The following is a 15,321-nucleotide window of genomic DNA, read 5'->3' as shown; positions in this document are numbered from 1 at the left end:
AACGACTAAAGAGCAGGAGGACGGTGGAGCCACTGGGATTCTGCTCTCCAACCTGGAAGAAGTGGTTCCTTTCAGATACAGTAGAAGAGAATCAATTATATTTGATTATGGAAAAGGACTTCATGATTATACAAAACAGTTATAATCAGACTTTCAAGATGATCACATTTTGAGCTACTGTGGGAAGAAAAAATATGGGGAGAGGAGAAGGCTAGGAAAACAAAGAAAAAGAAAAAACAAAACTCCCCTCTCTAATAGTCAGAATTTAAGAGACAGAAACAGTGGAGAATGAGATTCCAAAATCCCTGGGCTACTTCGGATCTGCTCTAATTTTCTCATCACATCCAAACATGGAATTCGGCCGGTAGGGTCTAGGTGCTGTTGGGAGGCCCCAGCAGGAGGTGAGCCTGCTGGAGGAGGTAAAAGAACCGCCAAACAGCCCTGAGGCTTCCCAGCGTGCACCTTTCCCTCCATTCCATGCACAGAGGAGCTACTCGTAGCCTAGCAACCGCGCACCGGGTCCCCTTTCACACCGCATTACTGTGCTGCAATGCAAGCTGCAGGACATGGAGTAGAAACTGGACAGAAGGGAATTTTGTGTTCATTCCCCACCCAGCTCTCTCCTGCCACAACACTGCAATCCTATCATGGCACTATTTAAGGCATCAGCCTCAAGGGAGGGGAGAGAGTGCCTCCTCTCCCCCAGACCCAAGGAGGTGGGAGGTGGTCCCAGACCTCTCTCTTACATCTGGGTCCTGGGAAAAACAGGGGAGGATGGTTAGAAAGTCTCTGATGGGAAGGAGAGCAGCATTTGAAAACACAGGGAGAGATCTGGGACTGGAGCTCCCCACAGGATGAGAGCTGGGGTCTACTGGCCACACCTGTGTGCTTCCAACACTGAGAGGAGATTGTCAGTGTTCAAACTGACCCCTATTCTGAGGTCACACAAGTCCCTAAAAGTTTACTATCTTGATGCTTGTTTTTCAGGTTGGTAAGTCTGACTGTACCAGAAGGGCCCTACATGATGCAACATAGTTTCACAGAATCTCTACTTTTCTCCATGCCCAAGAGGCAATAAATGTACAAGGGGATCGTAGGGAAGAAACAGCTCAAAGTCAGGGAGGCCAAACTGCATCCCAGTTTATCTACAACTCTCACCTACCTCGATTATCTTCAGCCACCCTCCAGTCACTAAGCACCAGCTGGCACTGATTTACAAGGCCTTCTTGGCAGGGTCTCATCAGTCAGGCTCGAGAGGGCAGCTAAGTCTGAGAAATGCTAGGATGGGCCTGTGCTGGCCCAAGAAGACTGACACGTGGGTCCATTCAGATCTTGAGGTGAAAGGCCTCTATGAACGTGCTTTCAGAGCTTTAGTGACCATGGAAGCAAACGGAAATACCCCACATTCACCCAACAAATCCCCAAGCCATCCCCCCAAACCAAGAGCAAAGGGAGAAAGGAAAAAAAATAAGTGATGCATCCAGGAGGAACACAGAAACTTCATTTATAAAGCTCTGACTAGATTCAGAGAAGGTTAGGAGCAAAGAGCAACCTTCAGGACACACCAAGTCCTTGAAAAGGAGTACCCCTTGAGCCACCAAGAGCAGGTCCATCATAGCTCACCGCTGGGCAAGGCAGGGAGAGCCCAGCTAGACAGAAGCCACTGATGACCCCAGTAGCTCTTCCTAGTCAACAGGACTCAACTCACAATGACTGATATTCCTGAATGAGATGCAATAGCTTAGATAATAGTAAAACAGGTCATTCCAAAAGAATAGCATTCCAAAAGCTAAGTTCAGCGTTAGAATTCATCATTGGATTATCTTAAAAGGTTTGGACTTTTGTAAAAGAGAAAGCTAGTTATTGGAGTAAGGGAAGGGGGTGTGCTTTCTGAGCACAGCCTGAGTGCACCTACAGTGGGAGACAGCCAATTCCTGAATCCTGGCACGCAGTGAGTTTTAAGGGGCTGCTGTGATTTACACATTGCATAATTCTAAGGCACATTTTTTATGTTATGTTCAAGTCAAATCATAGTCTCTGTGAATAGTGTCCCCTATTCTTTTGCAGTGCACAACCTGCACAAAGCATGTGTGAAGCATCCAGGAGGGATGCAGACATCACTTGTAAAGTCCTGACCACATTCGGACGTGGCATGGTCTGTTGGTTTAGGATTACAAATTCGCTTCAGTGAAACTACAGTTCAGACACAGCCTGGGTCTAAGAGAGGGAAAAAATAATAGTCACCTCCATTCCAGCAAACTTTACTATGACTGCCTCAAGCGACCAAGCAATTCCACTAGACCTCTCCCATCCATCCTCTGGTCTAACGAGGCAAGAAATGCCCAAAATGGGGCAGGCACAGGGACACAAAATAGCAACAGGCCTAAATATTCCTAAACTAGGATGCTGCCCTCGGAATAATGAAGACGGAATGCGGCTCCTTGTAGGCAAGCACCTTCAATCCTAAGCTGTGCCACAATTTCTCCTAACAGTTAATAAGATATGCTGTCATAAATCCAAGAAACTGAGTGTGAGATATCAGAATTCTCTTTCTATAGTAGGTACCGGATTTAATTACAATTCTCAAAAATAAAATAAAGCAAACACATACATCCGAAAAATGGGGGGCAGAGGGAAGAAGTGAAAAGCATCTTTTCTTTCTGCTCAGAGGGAAACACTGCTTAGAACTGTTGAATATTTAGCAGCACTGAGCGTCAGCCCCACTAGAAGGCCGCGTATTACCACAGCTCATGGTTCCACGTTAGCCCCTGAACTAGAGGGTGGCTGCTGGGGAGGAAAGGATGGCTCAGCAAACCTCAGGGAGCCTGCGGTCCTCCACTGAGGATAAACACAGGCTCACAATGCCTCATCTACCATTCCAAACTCCAACAAAACCCTGAAAACGGAAATTTTTAAAATAACTCATTTGGCAGCAAAACAAACCCGACCTCACTTGGTGGCAAAACGTGACCTGAACTATATGAAATCATTTCTAGTTTATTTATCCCACTTAGTGTGAATATTCTTACATTTCACTGCTGAAATAATGAGTCTGAGTATGGGGTGCTGGCCCTAGACCTATCTGGGGGTGTTATATATATGTATCTATTACCTTTCTAAAAAAATTCTGAATTTTAAAACACATCTGGCTCCAGGGGTTTCAGATAAGGGGGAAAAAGACTGTAGACCTAGAATAGGGTGACATAAGACCCCTATAAAGGTTACTAAAGGCCGAAGAGAGTCAAATTACCTCCTAGCTGTTTCAATCTAAACAGGTTCCTACACAAGCCAGACTGAGGCATTATTTGGCAAGACTGTGTTAGAAATGGGAAATCTATTACACAGAGCTCCTGTTACATGTTAAATTTCCTACCTTCACATATTCCAGAGTCGGGTCCAGAAGATGCTGATCCCTGAAAAGAGAAAATATAAATATGAGAACAATTGGAAACAATGCATGCTTACACTGAGTAAAATGTATTCAACAGTATTTCACCCTACTCGTTCAGATTATCAAGATGGGCCCTCCTCCCAGACAATACTCACAGCAGACAGATTAGGAAGCTAGAACAGACACAGATTCCTTTCATGATGTGTGTTGAGTGGGGTCGGGGGTAGGATGCCACCATGACCTCAGTCTAGAAGCTCCACACGCTTTCCAGTCCAATTCCAGCTCCAAATGTTAGACTATTTATATGTGTTAATTCTAGATTCACTCGAGCATAAAAATTAGCCTAAGAGGCTGAAGTGAAGAGCTCCGAGGAGCAAGCCAGGACTAGGCGCCCCAACGAGCAGCACTTTGCACCAGGCAGCTGTGTCCTGCCCACTTTGACAGAAAATGGAGGTTCAGGAGGGCAGAGCGGCTGCCCAGGGTCACCCAGCGCCAGGGAGAGCGAGAGAATGGACTCTTGAACCCAGCTCTGCTTCTCAATCCCGTCTTCCAATTCTTTATCGCTCGCTCCATTACCCACCCACTGGTGTCAGGCTGAGCAATTCATCCTAATCTTCTTTGGTGTCCAGTGTTTCTTCTCTCCCCAGCTAATGTCCGCTCATGTCTATCATAATAATACATTAGGATTCACCATACAATTAAAAGTCAACAGCAGGGAGCGGCATTGAGGAGGCAGACATTATAGAAAGTGGAAGAGGAGCTAAGGCAAAGGAGAGGAGGGGGAGACATGAAAGCTGATGTTTTCAGTGCTTGCAGAGTTATAGCGAAGCACCTGCCTTGACAGAGGATGTGAAAAGACAGCTGCCTTCAGAGACTTAAACTTCAAAAAATCAACACATCCCCCACAGAGATGAGATGATTTTTTAAAGGACAGAATGGCTATGAAGCCTGGAAGAGTAGTCTTCTCAGGGGTTGGGGGGTGGGGATCTTAGTATATTTACTGAAAGAATGTGTCCGTTTGAAGGCAGGGGATCCCCACCGAAAGAGTTACCTCTGAAAGGGTGAGCTCAACCCCCAAAACCCCGGGCTCGGCTGCTGCCCTGGCCACGGAGAGCCCCCGGGAGCCTGAGGCACTACTCCCCCTAACAGGAGCAGCAAGGCCACCGCCGAGCACGAGGAGTCCGACCCCCACAGCTCAGGAACACGACCAGCTTGTGGCGAGATGGATTCAACCCCCAAAGCCATTCTGGGACTGGTCTGACTGCCCATTTAGGGCCGCACACGGCGCACGCGCAGAGGCAGGCTGGCGTCGAGGCGCTCCTCTCCATGCAAACAGATTAGGTTCTGAAATGAGTCCGTTTGTGGGGCCAAAGGATCTGAGAAGAGCTTAAGCTAGCAGGCCCTGGGTGCATTCCCATCAAAGCGGGGTATAATCAGTTTTTCAAAGTCTTAAAACCAGGCATACTTTCTGCCTTCAAGCTGGTGTGCGTTTATTAGGCATCTTTTCCCAAAGCGGCCGAGTCTGTCTGATCTGCCTGGTTACCACCTCCCCGCCCCACACTCTGGACATCGTTTTGATGTCATCAGGCTTTGCATCCGTGGAACCACCCGGCGAGTGACTAAAAACTTCGTCAGCAACACTTTGGCTGTGCTGCCTTTTAAGTTCTCAAACCGCTAGTTTTCTGCTGAATTAACATTTTAGGCATCCAGTCTTATGCTAATCATTTGGCCCAGAGGTCTGGCCCTGGGAGTGCTGTTTCTCATCTTCTTCAAATTTCTATCTTTATGTACATTATATACATTCATGTCAATGCATGAACAAACACTGTAGGTGTGTCCTGTGAAATCAATGGCTTTCAAGTGTTTCTGGTCTCAGGATCTCTTTAGTCTAAATTATGGAGGACCCCAAAGAGCTTTTGTTCATGTGGGTTACATCTGCTGACAATTGATAACAAATTAAAACCAAGAAAGTTTCAAAATTTTTATTAATTCGTATTTTAAAAATAAACCCATTATCTGTTTACATAAATAACATTTTTGTTAAAAAATAGATTTTTTCATAGCAAATTTAGTAATGAGAAGAGTGACATTGTCTTACATTTTTCCAAATCTTTTTAATGTCTGGCTTAGTAGAAGACAGCTGAATTCTCATATCTGCTTCTGCATTCAATATGTTGTGGATATGTCTTGGTTGAAATAAATGAAGAAAATCCATCCTCACACAGATATGTAACTGGAAGCGAGGGGTATTTTAATAGACTTTTCAGATAATTATGGATATTCTTCTTTGATATCATACCAAAACTCGACAAATGGTAGTTTGTCTTAGTTGTAATGTAGACTCTGAAACTCTCTTACTCTTTTGCATCTGTCTTGCGCTTTGAATGGACCTTTTGTCCATGTGTGATTCTGTAACCACTATTCTAGAAAATACTAGTTCACTGAGTTATGCAGATCTTTCAAATTTTGACCCACTTCATTATAATATAAAAAAAGGAACACATTTGTTAATATCATCATTGATCTCATCATAAGTTATTAAGTATCGGGAAGAGTCAAGCTCATGGTGTTGGATACAAGTTTTCCAGAATTCTAATTTCCACTTGAAAGCTTTTATTTTTTCATTGGCAGCTAACACTGTCAAATATTTTCCTCCAATTTCATTTCATTCATTTTGGGGAAAATATCTGCCAAATACCAAGACTATATAGTCATGACTTGCAATTTTAACTGTCTTTTTTTTAGGTGCTCAAATGTCATTCTTTTAGAAAATTCTTTTTAGAATTTTGTCCAGGATCTGCTCTTCTCACCAGATTTAGCTAAAATCCCTTTCTTTTCACCTTTGGGAGCTGAAATGTTCCTCTTTCCCTTTCTCTAGAGATGTACCTGGGTACTCTCTGAGCTGGTTCTCTCAGGCTAGCCCCTCAAACTCTCTTGGGAAAGGGGTGGGACAACCAACATGGACCAGGCCAGGCGCTGTGCCTGGCTGGTTTCCAAGGTTGCACTGGCTACAATTAGGGTCCTCACCTCAAGATGGGATCACCTCAAGGCGGGGTGGCCTGTGTGCTCCCCACCACCTGCTCTCCAGCCCAGAGACTTGGCATCTAGGAGCCTGGGGTGTTCTCCCAAATGCTGCCCCCCAACCTTGGATGAACTCCCTGTTTGATCCTCCACCACACACCCTTCTCTTGGCAGAAGAGAAGGAAACCAGGAGGCGCTGGTTAGGAATACAGCTGAAGTCCCCTCTGGAGCCCGTCCCCTGGTGAATTCTGCTAAGGGAGCCTTGTTCAGTCTGTTAGAGAGCAGAGGGGGTCTGAGCGTTCTACAGTTCCAGTTCAGTGCTCCAGGGGGTGCCTGGTGGACCCTTGTGTTCTCCTCATCCTTTTTAGCGAGGCAAGGGAGGGAATACAAAGAGAGTATAACAAACCCGAGTGAGTGTGCTACCAATCTGAAAGCTTTAAAAATCATTGTCTTGAACCAAACTAAAAATTATATTTAAATGCAGAAGTGCCGTGTCTCCTTTCTCAGCCAGCCACCCGCCCCCAGCTAACCAGAAGGAAGACATGAGCTAAAAAACAACAGTTGGCCCTGGAGTCCCAGCCTCTAATTTGAAATAGAATATCCAATTATTCACACAAGACTTTGCAGCAAACACTCCTCAAACCACAGATTTTTATTCTCCAACAGAGATCACTAGAAAACAAACAGAAGAACTTGGCAATACAAATGAGAAGTCTTTTAAAAATAATTTTTTTTTTTTTGCTTATGCCAATTATGAATCCCCACCCATGTGAATCCGTGATGTTGTGCGCGTCTCTCTTTACAACTGGAGAGTCTGGCAGGCGCCCACAGCCCCTCTGTCAGCATCCGGCCTTGCGTGCACGGTCCACAGACCACGGGAAAGCAGCAGGATGAAACTGGACTCTCCTGTTATTTTGTTCTTAAGTTTATTAAGTTTTGAATAACATCACTGTGTTTACTCCAGTTAAATCATTCTTTCCAGTGTCCCACTTTCTTAAGTGCATACCGAGGTATGTCTAGTTGGAAGTCACAGAAATGGTATATTCACTATTTTAGTTTGTTTCTCATCAGTAATCAGGTTAATAATTTCCTCCCTCTTAAAAGGACACTTGATCTGCAAGTGTTTGCTATTTTGAGTTAAGAGGTTCTCCATCTTGAATACACAAGCAAAATTTCACTAATAGATCCTTTCTGAGTGGTTGGTATACAGATGGGGAAGGAAGTACCCTATGTCTGTCTTAAATTGTAGAACGTTTTAAATGAATGAATGTTTACTTCTTTACATATTATAGAATAAATTAATGGCTAACAGTGTTGTCAAACAAATATCCTTTTGGATATAACATAAAGAGGAATCATTTATAAGAAGATGATTCTCTCATACAATGGAGGGATGTGAGAAACTAGATCCAATGATTCCAGACTGAGCAGGATAAAAGCTCCCCTTAAACTGCACGCACACGAGTAATTTGCACAGTTGGCACATGTCTTTTGTGCATGTGGCATGGTGTTTGCATTCCTGTTCATTGTATTGTGTATTCATTTATATGTGGTCTCTTCCTCTGCAAGGTGAACAACCCAAGGGTAGTGACGTGTAGCTCCCACAGCTCTTGCATTCCTCCCACAAACCTTATCAAGCATCTACAATACACTATGTAGGAGGCCAGACAATGGAAATACAGGAAGCAAAGACAAAGGCCCTGTTCCCAGAGAGGTTGCAGGCAAGTGGGGGAGACAGATCAACAGACCCAGCACAACTCAAGTTAGTGAGAGAGTGCCAGTGGGAGGGAAACACCATGGAGGGCCTTACAGGCAACATCTGAGCTAAGATTTGAGGGCTGAGTAGGGACCTACCCCAGTGAAGAAGCTGTGGGCTAGGTGGTGATGAGAAATGCCCAGGCAATGAGAGGAGCATGTGCAAACACATGGGGGCATGAGACAATACAGTACATTGGGGGATCATAGGTGTTCAGGAGTTCATTCCCCTCTAGACCAGGCCACCATCATCTCTTACCTGGACCCCTGCCATACCCTCCCAGGTCCACAATCTCCACACAGCAGCCAGAGTGATCCTTACTCAGATCACTCTGCTCAAAATCCTCTAACAGCTCCCATCCAATCAAAACAAAATACTGACATCCTCACCGTGGCCTTCAAGACCCCGGCGGGCGTGATCCCAGCAGCTCTCCAACCTCACTGTGGTGGGCAGAATTCTAAAGGTGCCCCCTCCCGAGATTCCCATCCCCTGGTGAGTTAGGCAAACACTAATGTAGGTACTGCTATGAAGGGAGTTTGCAGATGTCGTTAAAGTCCCAAGCCAGTCAATATTAAGATACAGCAGGGCTGGCCCCGTGGCCGAGTAGTTAAGTTCACATGCTCCGCTGCAGGTGGCCCAGTGTTTCGTTGGTTTGAATCCTGGGCGCAGACATGGCACTGCTCATCAAACCACGCTGAGGCAGCATCCCACATGCCACAACTAGAAGAACCCACAACGAAGAATATGCAACTATGTACCGGGGGGCTTTGGGGAGAAAAAGGAAAAAAATAAAATATTAAAAAAAAAAAAAAGATACGGCAATTATCCAAGTGGACTTGACTTAAGAGTGGGGGAGATTTGACATGAGGGATCCTGTTGCCAGTACGATGTTTCAGGAGGGGCTGTGGCAAGGCCCAAGGCACAAAACTTCAAGTGGCCTTTAGGAGACGGGAGCTGCCCCTGGCAGACAACAGGAAGTGGAGACTCAGGCCTATAATCGCAAAGAAGTGCATTCTTCCAACAACCTGAATGAGCATGGAAGCAGACGCCTCCCCAGAGCCTCAAATGAGAACGCAGCTGAGTCTGAGACCCCGCACCGAGCACCCAGCTAAGCTATTCGGGCTTCTGCCCTACAGAAACGATGAGGTAATAAACAGGTGTTAAGTCACCACGTTTGTAGTAATTTATTACTCAGCAAAAGAACACTAATACACTCGTTGTCTATTCCAGTCATTCCATCCAAGCTACACTGAGTTTTCTTTCTGTTGCTCAGACATGCCAAGCTGGCTCCTGCCTCCGTGGCTTGACGTTTACTGTTCGGTCACCTGGAATAATCTCTCCACAGATACTCGGAGGCTCAGTCCCTCACATCATTCAGGTCCCTGAATCACATCCCCTCCTCAGAGAGGGCTTCCTTCACCGTACTCTCTAAATGAGCTCCACCACTACCCGCTACCCACTGATCTGGCTTTATTTTTTCCCCTATTATCTGATATTATATGAAATGTTTACTTGCTCATAGTCTGTCTTTCCCCTGGAATATAACCCTGCAGGAGTGGGGCTTTCTCTGCCTTATTCACCTTGGTGCCCCCAGTGCTTTGCGCACAGCAGTTGCCCAGTAACCATTTGCTGAATTAATGAATAAAAGAACAACTAACGGAAGTACGGGTGGGGTTGGGCAAGGAGGCAGCAGGAGTGGTGTGGGGTTGGGAGGTGAGGATGAAGAAGAGGCAGAGCCAGATCGTGGGCGGCTCAGATGCCACGTGAACACATTTAGACCTATCGTGAAAGCAGTGGGATTTGTTTAAGGATCTTAAGCTAGAGAATAACCAGAGATTTGTGTTTCAGAAAAGTCCCCCTGCAGCAATGTGGAAAACAGCTTCGTGGAGGGCAAGATGGAGTCAGGAAGAGCAAAGGAGAGGATGCCGGAGAGGTCTGGGTGAGAGATGATGAGACTTGGACTAGAGCAATGGAGTGGGGGACGTACAGATTTAAGAGAGTTTTAGAAGTGAGAATAGATGGATCTTGGTAAATGAGTGAACCTGGTGGGTGAAAGGGAAGAGAGAGGCAAGGACACTCACTGAATTCTTTCTAAGGGAACTAAGTAGACGGTGCCTAGCACATGGCAGAGACTCAATACATTTGTTAAGAATGAACCAGCAAACACCTTTGCCTCAAGCACCATGCTATACTAACTTTTAAGACTATCGGGGTCTGGATTAATAAAACTTCACCTCACGACCACCCATTTTCCATGGTTAGCAGTGCATGTATGCTTGCTGCCATTCAGCTACTAAATGTCTCAGATAAGCTCTCCTTCCTTCTCAACCAGTAAATATGTTACTTTCTGGAGGATCTTTCACATCCCCCAAACTATGACCACATAAATCTTTCCCATAAAGGACAACGAAATATAACAAACATTTAAGGGATCCATTTGCACCAGCAAAAATAGTTAAGTCATGGGCCAGCCCCAGTGGCCTAGTGGTTAAGTTCAGTGCATTCTACTTTGGTGGCCCGGGTTCAGTTCCCAGGCATAGACCTACACCACTCAGCATGGACCTACACCACCATGTCAGTATCCATGCTGTGGTGGCAGCCCACATACAAAAAGAGGAAGATTGGCAACAGATGTTAGCTCAGGGCAAATCTTCCTCAGCAAAAAAAATAGTTAACTCATGAAGGAAAAGCAAAGCGCTAGAACATGGTAGGTGTCAGATACCAGCCAAGAGTAACTGATTTTATATAACCTTTGGTTTTCTCCATCACCCCTACCCCAGAGAGCTGCCACTGCTTATGTCTTTCCCATGGGATGGTAAGCTCCATGAGGACAGGGGCTACGTCTGTCTTGCTCACCAATGTATATTAAGCCCTAAGAACAGGATTTGTCACATAGCCGCCAATTAATAAATAAAGGCCAGACTGGACGAATGAGAATATAAAGCACAAATAACCACCCTTATATTACATTTATACAATCCAAATAAAGCCTCAGAAAATTAGAAATTTCTACTATGAAACTTTCATTTGCTTGATATGGAAGACCAGACATTCTGAAAACTAAATGATAATTAAATTACAAATATATTTTCAAATACCTTGTGAAGTCACAAGAAAGAAAAATTCTCAAGAAACACAGACATATATACAAAACAGACATAGAAACAGAGAACAAATCAAGAACACAAAACATGAACAACAACAAGGTAAGGAGAAAGACAAGGGGGACAAGCCCCGGGTGCATAAAAGTGAGCAGCTAACCCCAATGCCCTTCATGAAGCCTGAACCATTAGAATGGATGTCACCCCTACAGAAAGAATGCACTACAACAACAAACAACAACGACAATAACAATAACAATAAAACTCACATTCTAGCAAAGGGAACCAAGAAGGAAACCTACTGTCTCCACCACAAATTCTGATGGAAAAAACCAATGGCAGTAATAAGAGTCTCCCCTAAGAATCTATAACCACAGGTCAGCCTTCACGTTGGTTGGGATTCAAATTTATACTACCTGCTTTCACAGAGAATCTGAAACCGATAAATTCAAGTGTGTGAGTTGGTGGTGCCATTAGTAAGGGAGCCACGTAAATCCTTTCTGGAGGAATGCCACCCAGCATATCCAGAAATTTGGTTAAATATAGATTTCCTTTCCAAAATAACCATATACACAGAGAAACAAGCCCCAGTGACTGAAAGTCAGCAGAAATAACAATAGATTGAGATCCTCAAAGACTTCAGATATTGGAATATCAGACACAGGCCATAAAATAATGATATATGATAATTTTTTTAAGAAGATGGAATCAAAAAGTGATCTAAGAATAAACAGGCAGATATAAAAATAATCTACTATAATTTCTAGGAATGAAAACTAGTTGATTAAAATATAGAACTCCATCCCAGATGTATAAGTTTTGTGGGTGTTCATTCATCACAACTGAACTCATTCCTAGAACACTTAACTGAAATGCAAGACAAAAAGACACGACCAGCGTGACCAGTAGGCTGTCTCTCTGTTTACCTGAAGTAGTGGGGCCAAGGAGGAACAAACATTGTAGTCTTGAGATCTACTGGTTTATCATTCTTAACCAACCCATGCACCAGGCACGTTACACAATCAGGAAAGTGAACCCCACAGCCAGGAGAAAGTTTGCCCTTCACTAGCAACATCATGGCTTCAGCCCATTTGCATGTGGATATGGCCTTGGAATCCACCGTTGTCACCCTTTGTTCTCCAGCATGAGGCTCCATTAACATCCCAAAATCTTGGCTGGGGAGAAGTGGGGATGGACGGATGGGAAAAGGAAGGGATAGCAACAGACTTTAAATCGACTAAAATTTTGCATCCACTGGACAATATTCCCTCATAGACCACATATTCTTTTAGGTAAGACTAATATGTGGGACAGTGTAGCATTCTCATTTTACATTTTATTAGATGGTATCCATGTTCTTATCCCATCAGCCTCATCTCCTCACCTTGCTCCTTACACTTCAACAAATCCACACTATTTGGAATTCTCTGAACTAAGAAGCCTGGAGTCCCCATCGCCTTCCCATTCATTCCCCACTTCTTCACATTTACTCCCACCTTCTCTGACCACTCTTTCTCCTGCCCTCCCCCCTACAGAATTAATAATGTCTCCTCAGCACTTCTTTCACATGCATTATAAAACTCTACGACAACAAATAATTATAATTCAATACAGTGCGTGCACTCCTGTCTATCTCCCTTACTGAACTATGAACTCACTGAGAACAGGGACCATATTTTATTTTCTTCACCTTTGTATGCCCAGAACCCAGTTGCTCAATGAATGCTGGTTTGAATGAATGAATGAGTGTGTGTGCCCATGTGTGTCCTCTCCAATGTGCAGAAGATCTAGACCCAAGCCCTTCCCTCCCACCACATTCCATGGGTTCACCAAGGGAAGAATACCGTTGGAGGGAGAGAGGGAACAAGAGAGAAATGTTATTGGACTGATGGGCCTCCTCATTAAGGAGATAATTTAGCCACAGGCCTGTGACTGAACTGTGGTGGCCTCAGACAGAACTCCCTCACTGCTGTCAGGGCAGTGCCTGGCTCCCCAGCCCCACTGAGACCAGCTGTTTTCAAAGTGGCACTGAGAAGCTGGCTGCTCCTGCTGAATATGAATCTCTCTGGAGATTGAAATGCTGGGAAGGAAGTTTATCAGGGAGAAAACCAAGAGGACAGAGAGTGTACCACAGGGCCATTTCCATCTGTTTATGGGAAAATGAGAAGAAATGGACCCTTAAAACAGGGCTGGCCTTGTGAGTGGAGAAATGACATTTCTTGGAAAAATATCAGTTAGTGTGTAGTTAGATGGACAGGTTCTTTACTGATACTGGGAATCACATTCAAGTCCCAATAAAGGGTTACTTTCTGGCTCTAGGCAGGGTCATATTATGTGTATAGCCTTTGCTAATTTAAAAAGGGCTGTAGCTTTAAAAACAGAATTATAACATCTGTAGATGTATTCCTAAGAAAATATATTTTGTTTCATCACCTTGCAAAACAAATGAGGAGAGATTCACTCTCCCACATCTCAGAATATATTTATTGACCTTACTGGTTAAAGGAGGCTCCACCAGTAGTTGACAGGACTAAGGCTGGTGCTTCTTTTGCATTCTCCTCCCAGGGTTAACACATGACATGAGAAGCTCCTTTTCACTAACACAAAGAACCTGGGGGATATGCCTTAATGATTAAACCAACAGATCTGCCTTAGAGCCAGGAGTGGTCTAGACAGAAGCTCACTGCTCTGCTGTGGGGAGACCCATCTTCCATTTCAGTGTCTAGAGCTAAAAACCATTCACCAGACACAATCTGGGCAGCCAAGGGTGACCACTTCCCTTGGTCTGATCATTAAACTTCAATTAATGCTCCTACAATCACGTTAGCTTCTTTGACAACCATAGCACACTGCTGACTCATTCTGAAGCTGCACTTACCTAAATCCTGGAGTATTTTTTCACAGGTGGCCATTAAGCCAAACCCCACACTTTTACTTTGTTTCTGGACTCCAGGGCAAGTCTTTGTCTCTCCCTGTAGTCTTTCCAGTTAGATTTGGTCTGTTGTTTCAAAATGCCAAGATCTTTTTTGGATCTCATTTCTGTTACTTTGACATATTAGTTGTTCCTCCAAGATTCGTCATCCACCAATGTGATCTGTATGTCAATATTATTGTCTAGGCAGTTTTTAAAAATTGGCTAGAATGGGGCTAAGGACACAGACCATGGCATGCTTCATGTATTATCATCTAACCTGAATCCTTCTGACCTCAAGGATATCACCAATGATTGACATTTGCATACACACTTTCTCAACATTCCTCTAGTCTACCAACAAAGTAACCCCAGGAAGGGAAGTTAATCTGGTATGACTTGGTTTTGGCAAAGCCCTGCCAATTACTAATGGTTGCTGCTTTCTTTACCCAGTATTCAAAAATCACTGTCCTAATAATCCTTTCTAGAATATTTCCTGAGATTGACGTCAATCTTATCATTTTCTAGGATCATTTTGTCTCTCTAGTTCCTTTTTTGAAAATTTATCTGTCTGCATCTTTTCTGTAGCACTGGGGTATGCCAACACTCCTCCAGTGTTAACAGTGCTGGCTTGATGGCCTCTGCCTCAAGCTCCCTCCGCCTTCTTGGGCCTCGGGGCTTCGCCTCACTTGGTAGCATTAGATCCTCTTGTCATGGCCTCATCTACTCCAGGCTGGCAATTCTCGTCCTCCACCTTTATCCTACCCTTCCCAATCAAAGAAGTCATCTCCTTGACAGAAAAAAATGCAAATGAACAGAAACTCAGCAGCTGGGTTTCTCATATCCCCCCGTTTGGTCTTATTGTTCCAAACATAACTTCTGAAAACCCTTTTTGTTACCCTTAGCATTTTTCACAGTCCTCTGCTCACTCTGCACTGTTTCTTTTACAGCCCAGCGCCACCCTCTGAAATGTTCCTTAGTTACACGGCCCAGCTTCCCCTGGGTCTGCTCCAAGGCCAGGACAACACAGAGAAGGTGGTGGCACAGAGAAGGCAGGCCCTGAGGGAATGGTAATCTAGCAAGTACAACCTGCAATCACCTGGTCAGGGAGAAAAAGTAACGTGATACCTGGAAATGTGTT

The 15,321-nt window shown here is 44.5% G+C and overlaps 1 protein-coding gene across 10 annotated transcripts in view; it reads right to left on the bottom strand.

Moving 5' to 3' along the window:
- The window catches only part of BCAR3 (BCAR3 adaptor protein, NSP family member), a 191,149-nt gene that overhangs the window by 71,962 nt on the left and 103,866 nt on the right, over positions 1-15,321 (bottom strand). For all 10 annotated transcript variants that reach the window (XM_070592608.1, XM_070592614.1, XM_008533154.2 and 7 more), the window contains exon 3: positions 3,374-3,413. In XM_070592608.1, coding sequence (XP_070448709.1) covers positions 3,374-3,413 — 40 coding nt within the window. The remainder of the gene's footprint in view (positions 1-3,373; positions 3,414-15,321) is intronic.

Source organism: Equus przewalskii, chromosome 24 (genome assembly GCF_037783145.1).
Source record: "Equus przewalskii isolate Varuska chromosome 24, EquPr2, whole genome shotgun sequence".
Classification (NCBI taxonomy): Eukaryota; Metazoa; Chordata; class Mammalia; order Perissodactyla; family Equidae; genus Equus; species Equus przewalskii.
The sequence above is the reverse complement of the archived record's forward strand: the minus strand, read 5'-3'. Positions and strand labels throughout refer to the sequence as shown.